Source organism: Penicillium canescens (assembly GCF_028828765.1).
Source record: "Penicillium canescens strain IBT 15451 chromosome Unknown utg000006l_segment0_segment0, whole genome shotgun sequence".
Taxonomy (NCBI): Eukaryota; Fungi; Ascomycota; class Eurotiomycetes; order Eurotiales; family Aspergillaceae; genus Penicillium; species Penicillium canescens.
Window position 1 is genome coordinate 43,800 of NW_026703968.1, and position 18,016 is coordinate 61,815.

Below are 18,016 nucleotides of genomic sequence, written 5' to 3' on the forward strand. Positions count from 1 at the left end.
CTAGGCGCGAACATTGATTGATTGATTCATAGACTGTCCACAGCCGCCCTATCGAGTGAAGTTTACCCAACTAGATCATTAAGTGAGTTCTGCGCGGTCGTAAGTCATGCCACGGGGAGGGCATTTTGCTCATTTTACTCATTGACTCATGCTGTTTATTTCGACTGAGAACTTACGGTGAAGAGGAACTATTCAGAATACGACATGCACATCGTAGATCTTCAACGATAATAACACCTTGCATAACATAGTGAGTTGGTTAAACCGCCGGGGTCGAAGGAGAGAACAACTTCAGTTTTAATTTTGTAATGAACAGAAAGAAGACTGCTCGAGCCGGCTATACGCACGCACGCATACAACAAATTAAACTCAGCGTCTGTGGTATCTAAACAGACCGAGCATCGGTATAGCTATTACTCGTCGAAGGAGCTTTACACGAGCGCAGGCACCCTATCCCAGACGGGATTCTTTTGCGGAATGTAATTATACGAGCATTTCGGTTGACTGAGCCAAGTGTACTTAGTTGCGCCACGATAAACACACGGGCAAAGAACACGACCTCTGTTAAACAGGAAGGAGTTCCGTTCTGAATAAGGCGATGAGTCTCAAAGGCGCAACTATGGTTAAACCCAAACTACCACACAGAACGTAAGAAAATATACATCAATCTATAATCATCCTGTCCTAGGGGTAAGTCGTCGCCCATTTTACTGACCTAAGTGAATCAAGTATGGGGTCCTTCTGCAAAAAATAAGGGTGTACCACGCGATCAGAAGGCACATTCCGCGCAGGGTTCAACTAACTTTCTTTTGTGGGACTGTGGGTAATATAGGGTTACTTGACAGGCTGAGCCCATCAACTTATAATATGAGCTCTTTGGGCTCGTGAGAACTCCATGAGCTAAACTTTTCCGGCGCAAATTCTAAGTCGTTAGCATCTATCATTACCTCCGTATCTGTAGCTAATCGAGATATTTTGATACCACACTTCCAGGAATGGAAGAGACAAATTAGGAGACAAAATGACGTCATCTATTGCAAGACAAAGGACGGAATATCTGGGGTCGAGATAGAGTGCTGATTGGTTGATTGATTGATTGATTTACTTCACATGAACGCCGCAAGGATAGCAAAAGGGATAACGATAATAGCAGCTCCTACTCCAGGCCGACTCTGACCTCTGGATGTATACCCAACATTCATAGAGTTGTTCCCAAATCCAACTGTCCGAAGCCACGTCGGCACGGTCGTGTCCATATTCAGTACGTCGGAATGATAAGAATCCAAGTGGCCCTTAAATGTGAACCGAATAGTACCCTGGACCGAATCTCCAGTACTTGTTTCACCACCATCGGGAGTGCCAATATACCCCGTGTCATTCGCTCTCAGATACGGATATGCTGCGAATTTTCCTTCCAAAGTGAGATTGGCGGTTCTCTCGTTGAACATTGCGTTCATGAATGGTAGTTTGAAATCTGTCCAGCCTTGCGTGCTCCACCAGTCCCCTGGTAGTTGTGAGATGGCTAGTGTGTAATTTCCGTAGTAGTAGCTGGAGTTACATGTAGGCATCCAGATAGGTTCGAAATTCTGTGAAGCGTATCCAAGGGAAATGTTTTCATGTAAAGTTCCTGCAAGCGAGAAGAAATCCGAAGATTTGGTTGTTGAGATATTGAAGTGGTCTTCCACAGTTGTGTTTTCGTTGGATTGCCCAGTCGGACTAAATAGTTTTAACTATCGTTAATGTATGGGGCTGAGCGAGAGGCTCAACGGTGATCAGTGCCTACTCACTCTGAGGATTGCAACGCCCACCACAGTGGCCGGGGGTATACATCTAGTGCTAGAAGGTTCAAGTTGGACTTGTTGTAATTCGGCGGTATCAAGGTCAACATCACGTTGACCGAGTTCGATCCCTTGTTGTATGCCCCTCGGTCTAAAATGGCCAAGATCGAGTCCCATTGCATGGTTATTGTTTGGTTTCGCAGTGGAGCACATGGGGCCGTTGTCCCATTAAACCCCCTTTCAATAATCAAATCCACCTGTGTCGTTGCGTTATAGTATCTGTCAAAGGTAAGCGATCTGAGGAAACAGGATTGAGAAATGGTGGGTTACTCACGAGCCAACCCAGTCATATATTCCACCTAGGCCTGTGATATTTTGAGGGCGGAAATTCTGTGTCAAGTGGTAATTTGAATCATCTTTGGCGAGCGCAGGCACTAGTAGACCTAGAAGATAGTAGCCGGCCACCAGTGTTCTAAGAAATCCTCGCATCTTGCTTGTATGTCTCTGCGTGAAACTCAATGAGGGCTGAAAAATTTCTCCAGATCGATTTAAAAGGGGCTCTGCGGGGATGTTTAAGAAATTGGCCTCTGGTGCTTACCTCTGTTGCCAGGTAGTTATTTGTTTGTCTCGGGTAAGTCGGCTGGAGCTAGGGATGTTAATTTTCAAGGGCAATTAATTCGGAATTTCAGGGTTCGAAAATTAAGATGAAAACTAATAATAAATTTTCGTTTTCGTTTCTATTGATACCTGGGGCATAATGCCACTTTGGTCATCTTAACCAATAAGTTCAATAGCTTAGGCCAGTAGCCAATCAGGTTTGATACTAGGTTTATTACACCCAATTAGGCCGATAACTAGTGGGGGAAACCGCTGACGGGTAAGGGGCTATGCACCTTTCGAACAATGTCACATCTCTACCCTAACAAGCTTTTTGAGTAAACCACTTTACTCCACTGCCCTTTATTAGATTTTAGCGGTCCCCATAACAGAAGGTTCTCCTGAGTAGCTCAAGGTTGGTGATTTTATCTTTGACTGGTTTCTCTAAGTCCCCTCCTTTGTGCTTCCAGAATCATTTACATTGATCATTTTAGAAAGCTGAAACCCATTATTAGTCTATACAAAATCAATATTACTCGACTAGGATCTATATAGCTTAGCATAGGAAGTGGAGTGAAGTGAGTTGAGGAATCAGCCTTGATTACCGCTGTAATACAGTACCCCCCTGTCCCCCGTTGGAGGACTGCTATGTATTGGTTTTGTATGACAGATAGTCGTATTACTGGAGGGTAAAAGTATTTCTTTTGATGTTGGCCAAAATATGGGTCATTATACTGTTAGAACAAAAATGCTCTATGGACCATGGGTGACATTTTTAGTCTATGCGGTAAATCTCTTGTTCTGACATTTGAACTCTTTTAAGTGTCTGATTTAACTCGTTTGGGCTGTCTAATAGGCAGATGTTACGGATACCAGGCACCAATCGATTATGGGGCCACAACTTACTGATGGCCACCGAGAGCCAATTGGTCTATCTGTCGTCAGATCACGTGCATTGCCTTATACTCTGTGGCACCCCATGTACAGTACTCAAAGAAAAGAGGAACATGATCCTACTCAGTAGTACTCCGTACTCCGCGTTTAGTTACGACCCCGAAAGTTCGACACATACATAGCCTTGTGCGTGTCTTCTAGTCCGTAGTTCATGTCGATTGATACGGTTTGCATAATTTAAATTTCCCGTCTCATTCTTATTCACCCGACAGCCAAGGAGACATTTTGAAAGACTATAGCATACAATGAGATTCTATCTTTGCTCACGATACGAGGAGAATGACCTACGCATAGACGGATTCTTAGCGAGGAACAGCTTAGCAAGGCGTTTTCCAAAACCCTCGAAAGTCCAATCAAGAAAGTATATTGATCTACCAATTACACTAGTAAACAGGATCGTTTAGCGATCGCAAATCTCGGGGAGTATGGAAGGTAGGCCCTTTTGCCTATGGTCAAGGCGATGTAAAAAGCTTAGCCTTAAACAAGCTTTCCGGGAGACTTGGCCGCGTAAGCAGGGATGTCGGGCTAAACCCCTTTCGTGTCTAGTAATCGGTTTTCTAGCTAAATACCCCACCCCCCTTCTTATCAAGGAAATTTTAGCCGGCTCAAAAGGAATGAGAGTAATCAAAACGCATGGGTCACCGCCGAGAAGGCCCATGGGATGAGATAGGTCGTGGCGCGATTTCAAAACCCATATGCCACAGTTTGTTAAGGTCTAAAGGAGAGCGAAACCTCACGCGCACATTCCAGTTTTATGCAGCTTGTATACTTTGGACAGGGGTTGAACTTCACAAAATCCATGGTCTTACGGGATGACTCGTTGCGCGATTTCAAAACCCTTGGGTCATAGTTTGTTAGTCTAGTAGAGTGGGTATATGTCTCGTGCTACACTGTGCCCCTCCGGTACTGTAACGTGGAATGATATAACTGATATAACTGGCAGATGGATATTCAATATCGGGATTGTACATTAATGGGTGGCACTGACACCACGCATTTGTCGACGCTGATGCTTATTTCGCTTCGGCCAGTCCGAAGCTAGTAACCAAGAAACTAGTCACTTGTTAATTGGTTGTTCAGTCACACTTTTAGTACAGTCACTACTCCGTATACATAAAGCAATGGAACTGTCACCCCTTTCTTTTCTAGAGTCGTCTTTGGAAGCTGCTAAGAGTCATGTCTTCCTGGGTCAAACTCGGCCTTGCAGCTGTGGCCCTCTCTTCTGACACTGCCCTTGGCTATGCTGGTAGACTGCCTGCTAGCCCGGGCTATCAGCCTAAGCACCCTTGTCCAGGACGATGCAGCACCGCGGGACCTAATCCAGGCAACTGGTCCTTGTATCCTAACTTGGATCAAATTGGCTCCTGCGATCTGACTATGTTCTATGACTTTTCTCTGTTTGACCCCGTCGACAATTCAGGCGCCTTTCACCGTATCTATTCTTGCTCTTCTTATGGCCCTGATTGGTCAAACTTGCCCAATGCAACGGGGAACGCGTCTCGTGCTACTACCGTCAATTCGACGTATGAATTTGGCACAGGGCACGAAGGCGGCATGACTCCTGCCTACGTCCGTTCGCTGTCGAGGCAGATACGCGAGTACCTCGCAAATGGATTTGGAGCTACAAACAACTCCGTTATTCTGTTCGCCCGAGTAGGTAAGACTTCAATGGGTCTTTACATTGGCAAGGGGCTCCAAAATGAAGGCACTGGTAATTTTGCCCTGAAATCCTTTGAAGGAGCTGTTGCGTCTGCACCCCAAGGTACTGGAACCGTTGCCATGCAGCTCTGCCAACCTGGAAACGATGGTGATCATGTATTTGGCATCATGGCGACCAGCAATTCAACTTTTGAACCTATTCAAAGGGCCTTTCAGTCATGGTCCAATGCGGAATGCCTGTCTTTCAGCAATACCAGAAACATATCTGGTCCTGCCTACCTCACAACTCCTTTGGTGCTCAACCTGCCACAAACACAGACCAACAGTTCGAGTATCAAAATCAACTCTACCTCAGCCACTTCTTCCAAGCGGTCATCGACCGGACGTCTCCAGCATCGCGATACTTGCTCCTATATTCAAGTCGCCTCGGGCGATGGTTGCTGGTCTTTGTCGCAAAAGTGTGGCATTACCCAGGACGAACTTTCCGAGTATAACCCTTCGGACCCCAACTTTTGCAACGACCTTCAGCCTGGCGAGTATGTCTGCTGCTCAGGGGGAACGCTTCCTGACTTTGCCCCACAGCCCAATCCTGATGGATCCTGTGCCACATACACTGTTCAGAGCGATGACTACTGCTCGGCAATTGCTGCAGCAAATAGCATCACTACTGACGAGTTGACCGAGTACAACGCTGATACTTGGTCGTGGAATGGCTGTAACGATCTGTTTGTCGGTATCGTCATTTGTCTAAGCACTGGCACTCCACCTATGCCGGCTGCGGTCGCCAATGCTCTTTGCGGACCAACCGTACCGGGTACGCCAGCGCCACCTGCTGGAACGAATATTTCCATGCTCAATCCTTGCCCTCTCAATGCATGCTGTGATGTCTGGGGGCAGGTAAGTCTATCCTCAATCGGAGAAACCATTCTGTGTCTCCTCACCAACTAACGAATGTCCCTGTAGTGTGGTACGACGACCGAATTCTGCGTAAACACCAACACTGGTTCTCCGGGCACTGCCGCACCGGGCACCAATGGCTGCATTTCGAACTGTGGCACAGATATTATCTCAGGCGATGTGCCTGTTCTGTGGCGAACAGTTGCATACTTTGAAGGATTTGGTCTTGACCGTACTTGTCTTTATCAAGACGCCATGCAAATCGACGCCACAGCGTATACGAACTTGCACTTTGGTTTCGCCGTCCTCAACTCCGACTACTCAGTGGACACTACCTTCGGAGGTGATCCGCTGTCAACATTTGAGTTTTCCCAGTTTCTGAGAATCAGGGGCGCGGCAAAAGTCCTGTCATTTGGCGGCTGGGCTTTCTCAACGGACCTATCTACTTATATGATCTTCCGCGACGGTGTGACGTCTGCGAACGCGGAGACAATGGCGACGAACATGGCCAATTTTATTATTGAAAATAACCTGGATGGTATTGATATTGACTGGGAGTACCCTGGGGTGAGTGTCGATGACTCCTCCACGTTTATTGAATTTGTTCTAATACGTTTTATTCAGGCTCCAGATATTCCAGGCATTCCTCCTGCATCTCCAGATGACGGTGCAAACTACTTGGCATTCCTCACCGTTCTGAAGGGCTTGCTTCCTAACCAAACAGTCTCTATAACAGCACCCTCCTCATACTGGTATTTGCAACACTTCCCTATTCAAGAGATTGCTGAAATGATTGACTATATGATTTTGATGACCTATGATTTGCATGGCCAAGTAAGCACTATCGCTTCAAATTCAGAAACGTACTAATTATTAATAGTGGGACGCATCCAATTCATACTCTCAAGATGGCTGCCCAACGGGAAGTTGTCTACGCAGTGATGTCAACTTGACGGAGACATTGAACTCCCTATCTATGGTAAGAAAAGTCCACTTCACCGAGCTACAGACGAACAAACAGTCGCTTCCGTCCCAACCTTCTAAGTCATGTCACCCACGAAGATAAAAAGCCCAATTTCCTGGCGTGATTTTGGACAAACGGAGAGCGTGTTTGTCATACATTCTAAATCTTGCTATACGTTGCTTTGCTTGTAAGCTGCATCTAATACCGTTTTTAGATTACAAAAGCTGGTGTGCCCTCCAGCCAAGTCATCGTCGGCGTTACCAGCTATGGACGGTCCTTCGAAATGTCGGATGCATCCTGCTGGAGTGAGGACTGTACTTTCACTGGTTCCAGTTCTCAGTCGAATGCAGAAGAGGGCCCATGCACAGGTACGGCCGGCATCATTGCGAACGCGGAGATTCAGGGCATTCTTCAAAACGCTACCCGCGTCAGCCAGAACTACATCGACGAAGCTAGCAACACAAATATCCTTGTCTATGACGGTGTTCAATGGGTTGGATATATGGACGACAGTATCAAAGCCTCAAGGCAGTCTCTCTATCAGGGTCTGAACATGGGCGGATCCGCGGATTGGGCCACGGATTTGGTGGCTTACAACAATGTCCCATACCCGGCGATTTCATGGACCGACTTTATCGAAGATGCCAGGATCGGAAATAATCCTCTCTCTGAACCCGAGAACATAACTGGCAACTGGACTAGTGTACAATGCACTGACCCAGCCGTTAATTTTTGGGTTCAAGATCAAATGAGCGCAAAGCAACGATGGAGCGAAATGGACGGTGATGATGCTTGGGCAGACATCACAAACCAGTGGATAAATGTTGACCAACCCAACGGCGACATCACATTCATTGCCTCTATTGTTAATTCGATCCATGGCCCTGAGCTTACTGATTGCGAGTCGATCGGGCCGGATAACAACTGTCAAATGACTGAACAGTGTTGGTTCGATCCAGCGGGGTCTGATGGTTCACCAGCTGCTGGTGCAGTTTCTTACGAGATCTTTAATTCACTTGTTGTTGTCCATGAGGTATGTACCAAAAACTGCAGCTGGCCCATATTACGCCTGCCAGCTTACGCGAACGTGTTGACTGACAGTTACTCAGATGTACCAAGACACGTGGGATGCATTGTGGACAGCCGCTGCTATTTTCGAACCCAGTCTCACTGAGTTTGAAAACACCTTTGCGCCCGTAGCTCCGGAACCAGACGATACATGGCTTCAAATCCTCCTGGACTTTGTCAGTCTTGGAGCTACCGCTTTGGCTGCGCCAATTTTCAATAGCTGTAAGTGCCTACTCTCATCATTTATGTCAGACCAATGCTTACTCTGTGTATAAAAATAGTCCTTTCCAAGTTACCGTATTTCATCGCGAATGAGGCGACTAGTGCCACAACAAAGGACGTTACCTACGCTGCTATTGCGGCGGTAGTAACTGCAGGTAAGGATGTTGTCGCGGGTCAAACAACAATGTAAGTTTTTCAGGACCTTTCATTTCCTGATTCTCAAGCAAACCCCGCATCCGCTTTGGATGCTAACGTTTTAAACACGCAGAGGAACATGGACAGTGGCAGACCAAAATGCGTTTTCTACATACATGGGACAGATTGTAGGTGCTTGGGCGAATTTGACAGATCTAGCGCTACAAGAATTACTCTCCGGCTCCAACACCTCCATTCCCAATCTGGATACCCTGATCGCAGGGGGCAAACTCATCGCTGGCATGCCAGACATTGGCGATTTTCCGCCGGACGAGGAGGAGCTTACCGTGTCAATTACTTCCGCCTTTTATGCTTACGCTATCCCTGCTATTTGGTCAGCTGCGAGCTATAATGTGTTCGTCATCGACAGCGGAACCTCCTGCGGTACAGTCAATCCGATCACCCAGTACATGACTACTGAAGATCAAGAGGTCTCGTGGGGTTGCTATCCACCTGGGACCGGAGAACTCTACTACATCGCTATGCCGGTTACGAGTCAATTTATGCCCAATTGTGGTAGCGATCCACCAGATGGACGCTGCCCAGAGGTTCCGTTCACCGCGGCGCCTGGCCTTTCAGCTTTGACTGGGGGATCGGCATGGGGAGGCGTCACTGTACAATCTCTTATTCAAGGGTAAGTTGCACTGTCGCTTTCGACAATCATGACTAATAAAATTCACAGAGCTATTCGCAGCTATCAAGCCAATGACAATGCCAACGGTGGCAGCTTAGCAGACCCTAGCATCCAACAAACCGTTGATGATTTGTCTAATGGGAACTACACTACTCCTGGCTTTATCAATATTCCAGTGTGTACCCCAGAGATGGCCGAAACTGCGTCGGACGATAGCAGCACTACCTCGGAGCCCAATTATCCCTGCGTCTTAGTGCCCAGCCCGAATGACTGCGGAACCTCGACATTTACCGATGCAACTAGTGACGCTTCCCCACTTGTTACTGATTGCCAGCAGATTGTGACAAATATTGCTGGCACCCAGGGCTCGTGGGAGGTCGAATGCACGGTTGGTGAGCAGCATCAACTTGTCCAGTATGGAACTTGTGCTTTTGGGGTGACGGGAACAACTGGAACTGGTGATGTTGACTTCAACGTCGGCGCTCAGGATATTGTGGATCTTATCACTTCGTCAATTCAGATGTTTGCGTCAGGTAGCTTAGTAGGTGCTTCGGGCAACATGGCATGCCAGGGGGATGTAGGAAACGACAATGTTAACTGGGGGCTTTACCATACTTGATGAGATCAGGTGATCTGGAGGGAGAGAGGCTACTTCATGGGCTTGATACAGGGAGAAGAGTCTATCTCGTGCTAGGGGGAGAGAGGGAAAAGGGTGTGTCAACGAAAGTGGAATGACATAGTTACTTCCCAACTGTTGTTTGTCAGCCCGTCCTGTCTTTCATTGCTTTTTGCTATGTAAATACCGACAATAGCTAGAAGTCTAGATATGCGTTTTTCACTTTTAAGTATCTCATTACACGCCAGCCAAAATATATCCAATATAGGGCTGCTCGAAATCAGTTTCACTTTCTCGTTCTGTTTAATTCTTCTTTGAAATTTATTCTCAAACACGCAAGTCTTTCCTTGATATGATTCCACGAAATGTTTTGCAATCAAAAGTTACACAATCGTGGGTCCGTATGCCATAGGGAAAAATGATACAATAATTACTACTCCGCTGTTCATCTTTAGGCTCCACATACTCTAAATACAGTAGATATTTACGTTTACAGGAAATTAAGAAAAACATGATCTGAACGCACTTTTCAATACCAATTAATAGGATCATATTAGGAAGACAGAAGCCTTGTCTTAGATGCATCGGGGCCTGAGGTTAAATGACCGAGAGGATATGGTTCCCTGAGGGCTTGATGATCACACGAAGAGCGGGGTTACTGTAACTAGGCCAGCTGAAAACGCAGTTCTGACTAACTATTCTATCGAACAGCTAACCGGCTATAATCTTGCCCTTGGTATATCGTATAAATGTCAAAATTCTGGACTCAGATAGAACAGAGCCATAGTCAGCTACATTCCAGCGCTTGAGTATTTCTTAAAAAGCGAAGACCAAAGGGTTCTCCAGCCAACCGCAGGTACAGTTAAGCATTTCTGTCGGCACAAAGTCTTCAACCTATTATTTCGGCATCTGTTGAAGCGCTTCAACACTCATGAAAGAGACGGTGACCGTGGGTAAAACTGGATGATATAGAGTGCAAGCGCGTGGAGCGATTTAATTGCAAATTCAACCACAGGGAGGAATCATAATTTTGCTGCGTTATTGGCTTTTCAACAGTTGATGAAAGTTGTTCACCACACTCAACTTAAGTTTTTGAAAGGAATGAATCCGGGTCGGAACTTGAGTCTGTAGGGCACAAAGACTCCAAACAACAGTTCAACACTGTTTAAATCGCTATAACACCTATCAACGAGATGGTGATTATCGCTAGGATGTGCGCAACTGGTTCCTTGGTAGTGACGTAGCTGAAAAAAATATAAAAAGAGCCAGATTCCCAACCCAAAAAAAATAGGACTTCGGTCCTCACACTCCGATGTGCCATGGCGACCCTCTCTTGCTGCGGGCTTGAGAGCTTCCGTGACCACGGCTGTCGCTGCCACGAGGCCAGCGATGTAAGACTGTGCTCCCTCGCTGCCATGAGCCCCGCGAGTGTAGAAAGGTGCTTCGCAGGATAGGTCTGCGTCAACAATAATCCTCGCAGGGAGGTGCTGCGAAAACAAGACTACCTCGCAGGATGGGCTCTGCGTCAACAAATGTGCTTTGCAGGGGATTGCTGCGTTAACCAGGCCTCTAGCGACGTGTAGGCACCTCTTCGTGGTGTTAGAGACCAGTATTCGATATTCAACAGTATTCGAAGAAGCAAAGACCTGCTCAACCTCCTCATAATCTGTTTCTTTTTGCGAAGGATCATCATTAGATAGATAGAATGAGCCCTAGATAGATCGTCCCAAATTCAATGGCCAAAATTATAAGATAACAACGAAAGTGTCATTCTTATCAAAGGGGAGGTTCCCAAACGTTCTGCGCTGATATTTTGCGGTCCGATAGTCCTTTCGCGTAGTGAAATTGATACCCTTCATTCAGGCGTAGAGCAAACATGTTGGTGAGAATTGTGGAGTTGGTGAGAGTGCTGATGTGCTGATGTGCTGATGTGCTGATGTGTTGATGTGTTGATGTGTTGATGTGTTGATGTGTTGATGTGTTGATGTGTTGATGTGTTGATGTGTTGATGTGTTGACGTTGATGAGTGTTGATGTTATGTTTGATGTTGATGTGGTGAATGGTCGGGCGGGGAAGGGAGTGCTGGTCACCGTCTCACAGAGGCAACGCGGTCTCTTGCCATGTCCCCCACATCATAGAAACTTTAATTGCTTTTTTTTTTTGATCCTGCAAAGCAATTTTGATCCCTGTTGGACACGCCTTGACTACGGCCTCTAACTCAATTGAGATGATCTAATTCAAGAATTGTGTAACTCTGATCACGTAACATACTATACACTCAAGATCAGAACTACGAAGTGTAGAGCTATGTAATGTATCTCGAAATCTAAATCATAGATTCAATTTAAGATGATTATGCGATAGGTCTTAGTTTCTTACGTCGCTAAAGAAATTGCTTAAGATAACTATTGCTAGTCACTCGGACCTATTCTACACTAGAATGCCTACATCATAGAGCGATTACGAGAGTGAGAGTTTCTTTCTCGAGGTTAACATATCATTGGTAGCTTTGGCTCGGGAATATCTAATCCGCTCCTTCTATATATAGGAGCCGTCGCAACTTTGTGAATAATATCCCGCTAGTAAATCTAACCAACCTCTCGTGGAAGTCCACTACAGCGATAAAGAAACGGTCGTTACTTTCCGTAAGGCATATTCCCCACTATATGCAATAAATCATGCTCCGCTGCTAATATAGCATGATTGATTTCTAATCGGGGGCTAACGAGCTATCTAAAATCAGAACTAGTAAGACACTCTCCCTAATCAGCGCTCGAGACCTAGTGATCTATATAGGGGTGTTCTTATCCACGTGTGACCCTAGCAGGCATCCGCTTAAATCCTCCCTAAGCAAATATAATATAAGCGCTTATTAGGGTAGATAATTCGTATAGGCTGTACGGGACATTCAGAGGTCCTATAACCCGAGGGCTCTTATAGTGCTGTTATAGATATCAAACCCACCTTCATAGTGAATTACTTAACAGTGGTATGCTAGATATCGTCTTAGGCGCGGAGAAATACATCATAGATGGTCAAAGCACAGTTAGAGACGTAGAGGAATCGGTGATTTGCTAGCAAGACGTGCTTACGCCTCCAATTGCGATATGTTATACGACGGTCTTAATAGACGAAGGATACTAGATAACTTGACTGACCTCTAGCTGCTCTAACATTTAAGGTGTATAGACTTTGCACGTAGTGCTCGGGCTTAGATAGAAAAACACAGGCTTAGGAATGAAATCGCTAAGCTTCTATCTAATAGGGAAAAGCAAACAATCCTGATAGTATGCAGCTCCGTGTATATCCGAGTGGTTCCCGCTCGCTCGTATATATCGATAAGCTCGGCAACGCGGAGAGTAAGAGGGATTAGGGGAACTCTATCAGACGGGGTTCTTGGGTCATAAGTTCTCTCTTTCGTTTAGCCGTCCTCGGTCTTGTCTATCGATTCGAAGCTGACATAGCTATTGTTAGTTGATTCGGGTAGAAATGACGGGACTTTTGCCTCACCTTCTCTATGTAAGCAGTCCCGACTAACAACCTTGCTAGTACGAAAATATAGCTCTAGCTAGATAAAGCATTAGCTTCTCCCGGTTTCTTAGGGGTTTTAGGCTCTAAAGACGCTAAGCGCTATTAGAGAATAACGATGGTCACCCACTAGACGCTAGAGATCTAAGCCGCAAGTAGGCCATCCTATAAGAGGGTCTAAATGCCGGGAGACAGACACTGCTATGCGCTCTATTAGGTATGCATCAGGTAGGCATACCAACGCATAATCTAATGAACTAAACCTACTAGGAGATGGTCGAGGTAGAGACTCGTCGATGCCACCGGTAGTCATGAGGAAGAAACAGATCACGCGATAGTGATGGTGCAGGGGAGGTTAAGCAGACAAGACAATTGCTCGCTTCGAATTTGAGTGTGAGAATATAAGGGTGCCTCCTGTTGTGAGATCCGAGTCAGCAATTGTTGATCCAGTTAGACGAGGTGTCGTGCTTTACGTTTTTTATGAAGAATACCCCGAGTGTACGGTTGAGATAGATGGTCAATCGGGATCGTCATTATACCAACTAGATCACTGCCAATTCAGTTCTGCGATGCAGTCACCAATATGCCATGTTGTATCTAGGTTCGTCACACTCTCCGGCTGTCGCTTCGAGAAGTCGCGCTGGATGAACCGACAAGTTCACAACACGGCAAAGACGCATGACGAACTCACGTGTGACAAAAAATTGTACAGCTATATTAGGAGACAGCTTCGTGCAGACAGCGAGAGGTTGAGGCACTCCGCTGTTCATGGTGTGAAGGCGGTGAGGAAGGGGAAGACGAGATAGCGCGTCGGGCCCTAGGTCTTATCTGACTCGGCGGGAATAGGTTACTCGCCACAAGAATTGTCGCGGTTGGCGATAGGCTAGCTGCTCCTGCAATAGCATAGAGATGTCAGTGGTGTTTGTGTTTCCAGCACAGAGTTAGCACAAATCATCGGACCCGGCGCAGCAGGAGGCGTGATATTGCACTCACCTCGTCGTGCACAACGAACGTCTAGGGCTTATGCATCCTGCTGTTTGCCCGCGGCCTTAGTTTGCAGTATTTCACATAGGACATGTTGCATGGTTTGAAGTGATAGGGCCAGAAATAGCGTGTAAGCCATGACCCTGCGCGGAGCACTGACGGAGTGCTGGTTCGGACTCACTCTGGTGCGCGCGCTGTCAACGGTTTCCTGTCTATCGTTAGCTTGTCGATCGGCGAGGCAATGCATGACTCACATGTTCTGAAAGACGACACGGGAAAGGGCACCGTGGCTGGTGTATATTGGATGGAATGCGTGGATCTTTGTTTCGCATCGTCTTTGAAATCAGTCTAGTCTCGGATAGGTCGCACTAAGACAGACTTACCTCAACCGCTCTTTTGCATCGATATATTCAGGAGCGGACAGTGGTCGGCTGCTATGGTGGACAGATGCTCGCATAGGTACTTTGACTAGCTAACCCAAATCTGCTTCTTTGATCGGCTGGCATGAGTGACATAGTGGACCTGGTGGTCGTCGCATCTCACAAGCACTTTCTAGCTTGTCGGTCCACTATGTAACTGTAGATGTCAATACAGTGAAGTTCCAGTAGGTCAAAGGGAAGAACTTATCAGGAATCGAAGACCTGCTCGACTCTGCATAGCCAAGTGATGGTAATGGAGAACAAATTGCTGGGGGAAGAGGACGTATTTATAGGTTCTCGGCTCCTGTAGCACGCGGGCTCTGCTAGGTAGCAAACGCTGGACACGATGCCTATCCTAAGTGAGGTCTGTTGCAACCTATGCCTTCGTTCTACCGCAACTATTTGCAGCCGAATTTTTGGTGTCATGTTAGATGCCCACCGAGATAAAAAAAATGCTAGAGTCTTGTTGAGAATGAGTCAAAGTGAGTCGGTTAAGAAACGTTGGCTCACCGTTGAATCTACGGTCTTAATATTGAGGCAATGGAAGCTGTTCTTCGATTTTACTAACGGCACTCACATTTTTATCTAAGGAACATGAAAATTTTCTGGCCTCGCTTGAGTGTTGGTTGTCTAAGCTGTGTGTGGTTCTGTCCGTCTAGGCTGCGGAAAGCGTTAGGCCGCGGTCGCGCGGGCACGGGTACTTAACCCGTTAACCCGTTGAAGCTTGGCCGTCCTTGTTAACGGGGTTTTGAACCTATGATCATGGTTGAGATAGATATGCTTTTTTCGATTTTCTTTTTCTGTCCTCTAGATTTTACTCTATGTACGTTTGGGATTTCTGAGCTCTTAAACGAATGTGGAAAATGCGTTATGATTGAATATATATCTCCTAGACCGTTTATCACTAGAAGCCACTAATATAAGGCATATTCACTAACTATCAACACCACGAGACTGATCACTAGCACTATTATTAAACGGACTGCTAATAGAGTGCTGAGATTGAAAAGCGGTTGAAAAGCTGACTACGCTAATTAACTTTTATGGTAAAAACGAGACTAAGTACCTAGCCACCTATGTCTGCTAGTCTATAAAACCCTCTAAGAATTGGTGGACATGCTATTGCCTAGATACTCTACTTTCCCCTACGATTAAGATAGATGCCCCTAACAGTACGCTAGACTAGGAAAAAGAAGGAGAATAATAGCCTAGTGTATTGCCAATCGTTTCCGAAAAAGAGAATTCGTAGGAGGCTTCTAATCATATCCCTCCACTAGTAAGTAAAGCGGCTTAGCTTCTAATGCTCTTGCTAACCGTCGTAGCTCTCTCCCTCGCAATAGGAAGCAGAAACAAGATATACCTTAGCGACTAAGCCCTTTTAACCTATTTTAAAGGTGCTAGCAGACCTCGAACGCGACAATCCTAAATTCGCCTTTCTAGTAGGTCGAATTATCGGACTCTATCGACGCCTATAGGAGTCGTGCGTGTCTAAGCATATCGATGGCTAGAAGCTAGAGCAGAGCAATTAGATCTTAAAGGAGGCTAGCAGACACCTAACTAAGGAGAGGGACGGACTTCAGCCTCGCCACAACAAGCAGCTATCTCGGCTACGCTTCTTTAAGCAGGCACTAGAATCATCTCGGGGTCGATTGACTAGGATCCTCGATGACTAGGATCACCCTTGCAGACTCAATCTACTAGGGTTTTTGGACAACGCAAGAGAAGAGTGAAGCATTGCATATTTATATCTATCCTATGTCTTACTTTAACAACTTAGAGATAATACGACAGAGCCGCAATTGAAAGAAAATTACCGTATAGAAGCATTCTATATTTAGCACGTATTTATAGTAAGAAGGGCATAAATAGCAGTCGTAGAATACGGTAGAGGCTCTATACTAGGCCATAGGGTTATGCGGAAGCTAATAGCTATTTCACCAATCCTATGTCGGGCGACTATGTCTAGCAACTACCTACCTACTGTAAAGAAGTAGGGTTCTAGTGTTTACAGGATAGAGCCTGTCAACTAGGTAAGATGAAGATGCCTGAAAGCGAACAATATATTGGAGGAATACAGAGACTGATTCTTGGAGAACCGCTGGGTTCTCCGGAGCAGATTATTTAACATGGGGGATCAGCGTTACGGTGAGCCAACACTGACGTGTCGACACCTATATGGTGTCGATCCTCTGGGAGTGCGAGAGATCTGTGCATGGCTTCTGAGGATTCCGTTACAAAACCCGTCAATTTTAAAGGAAGATCTTCTTGCAGAGGTTGATTATAAGGTTAAACGCACCTTAATTTGGCGTCTTACCCACGAAATGGGTCTTCAAAAATGGAGGAAAATGTAGCGTCCGGCACTTACGCCTTTACACGCCGAGAAACGTCTACATTGGGCCCTACGATATCAGCATTTTATATCAACGGATTAGGCCCGCGTCTATTGGTCTAATGAATGTACGGTTGAACGTGGTATAGGACAGCGTTAAGAATAGACCTTTACACGTCCGAAAGACCAGCTTTTTTAGCATTCCGAAGGCCCTTAGGTTCAAATGGCTCCGACGCGAGGGAAGCAAATTAAGTAGATGTTTTGGGCCGCTTTCTCTGGCCTACCGCGTCGATCAGGCCTAATTCCACTATTCGGAGATCCGCAGTCTCGTCGTGGAGGCGTGTCTTTACGTACAATTGAAGAGCTTTATCGGCGTGTCCTACCTACGCTGCTTACTAGTATTGATTAAAATGCTATTTTCCAGCAAGATAACGCGCCCGTTCACACTGCCTATATTGTACAAGACGCTCTTAATGATATTGAATGCGAAATTATGGAATGGCCACCCTATTCACCTGATTTAAATCCTATTGAGAACCTATGGGCGCTACTAAAAGCCGAAATATTGAAGCGTCATCCTGAGCTTTTACACCTACCAAATAACGGAGATACGCTAGAACTACTGCTTAATGCTGCGCAAGAAGCATGGGAAACGCTAGAGATTGAGGTATTTAAGCATCTCTCCGAGACTATGCCTCATAGGGTGGCTGATGTTATTAAGTATGAGGGCTGGCATACTAGCTATTAAATTGAATTGAATTCCGAGGTTTCTGCCAGGCAGTATTAAAAAGTGGGTCCTAGCCCGAAGTACCAGCGGCCAAATACTTTTGAAACACCACTGTAGAGCAAGCATTTTCAGCGCTAGTACCCCGCGAGGCAGGGCCAGCTCCGGGACCTTCTCAGCCACGTACGAGAGCCTTACCGAAGTATAGCGTTTGTGGAATTAACGGTCATAAATAGACTACACGTCCTAGTAGGACCCGTGTTTAGCTTATTGAATTTGATGGCGTTTTGATTAAGATAAATACATTTAAAATTGATAGCTTGGTTGGGGCGCGAAGCCCGACCGGGAAATACGGTAGATCATTTCTCACTCCGCCACGCCAGTTAAAAATACAAAGTCATCGCCAAGCCTTTCTTCCCGCCCAAAGGCTCGTTCTAGCATTGGCATT

General features: G+C 46.1%; 2 protein-coding genes across 2 annotated transcripts; one reads left to right on the forward strand and one right to left on the reverse strand.

Annotated features, from left to right (window-relative positions):
- Positions 1-1,106: 1,106 nt before the first annotated feature.
- Positions 1,107-2,267, reverse strand: N7446_008938 (uncharacterized protein; the record flags this gene model as incomplete). Its single annotated transcript, XM_058517683.1, has 3 exons — positions 1,107-1,716; positions 1,788-2,057; positions 2,113-2,267. The coding sequence occupies 3 exons, from the start codon at positions 2,265-2,267 to the stop codon at positions 1,107-1,109; spliced, it is 1,035 nt and encodes a 344-aa protein (XP_058368471.1).
- A 2,238-nt stretch (positions 2,268-4,505) lies between these two features.
- N7446_008939 (uncharacterized protein) lies at positions 4,506-9,587 on the forward strand (the record flags this gene model as incomplete). Its single annotated transcript, XM_058517684.1, has 9 exons — positions 4,506-5,885; positions 5,952-6,452; positions 6,510-6,719; positions 6,766-6,864; positions 7,064-7,882; positions 7,959-8,139; positions 8,199-8,325; positions 8,408-8,968; positions 9,017-9,587. The coding sequence occupies 9 exons, from the start codon at positions 4,506-4,508 to the stop codon at positions 9,585-9,587; spliced, it is 4,449 nt and encodes a 1,482-aa protein (XP_058368472.1).
- Between the last annotated feature and the right edge of the window lie 8,429 nt (positions 9,588-18,016).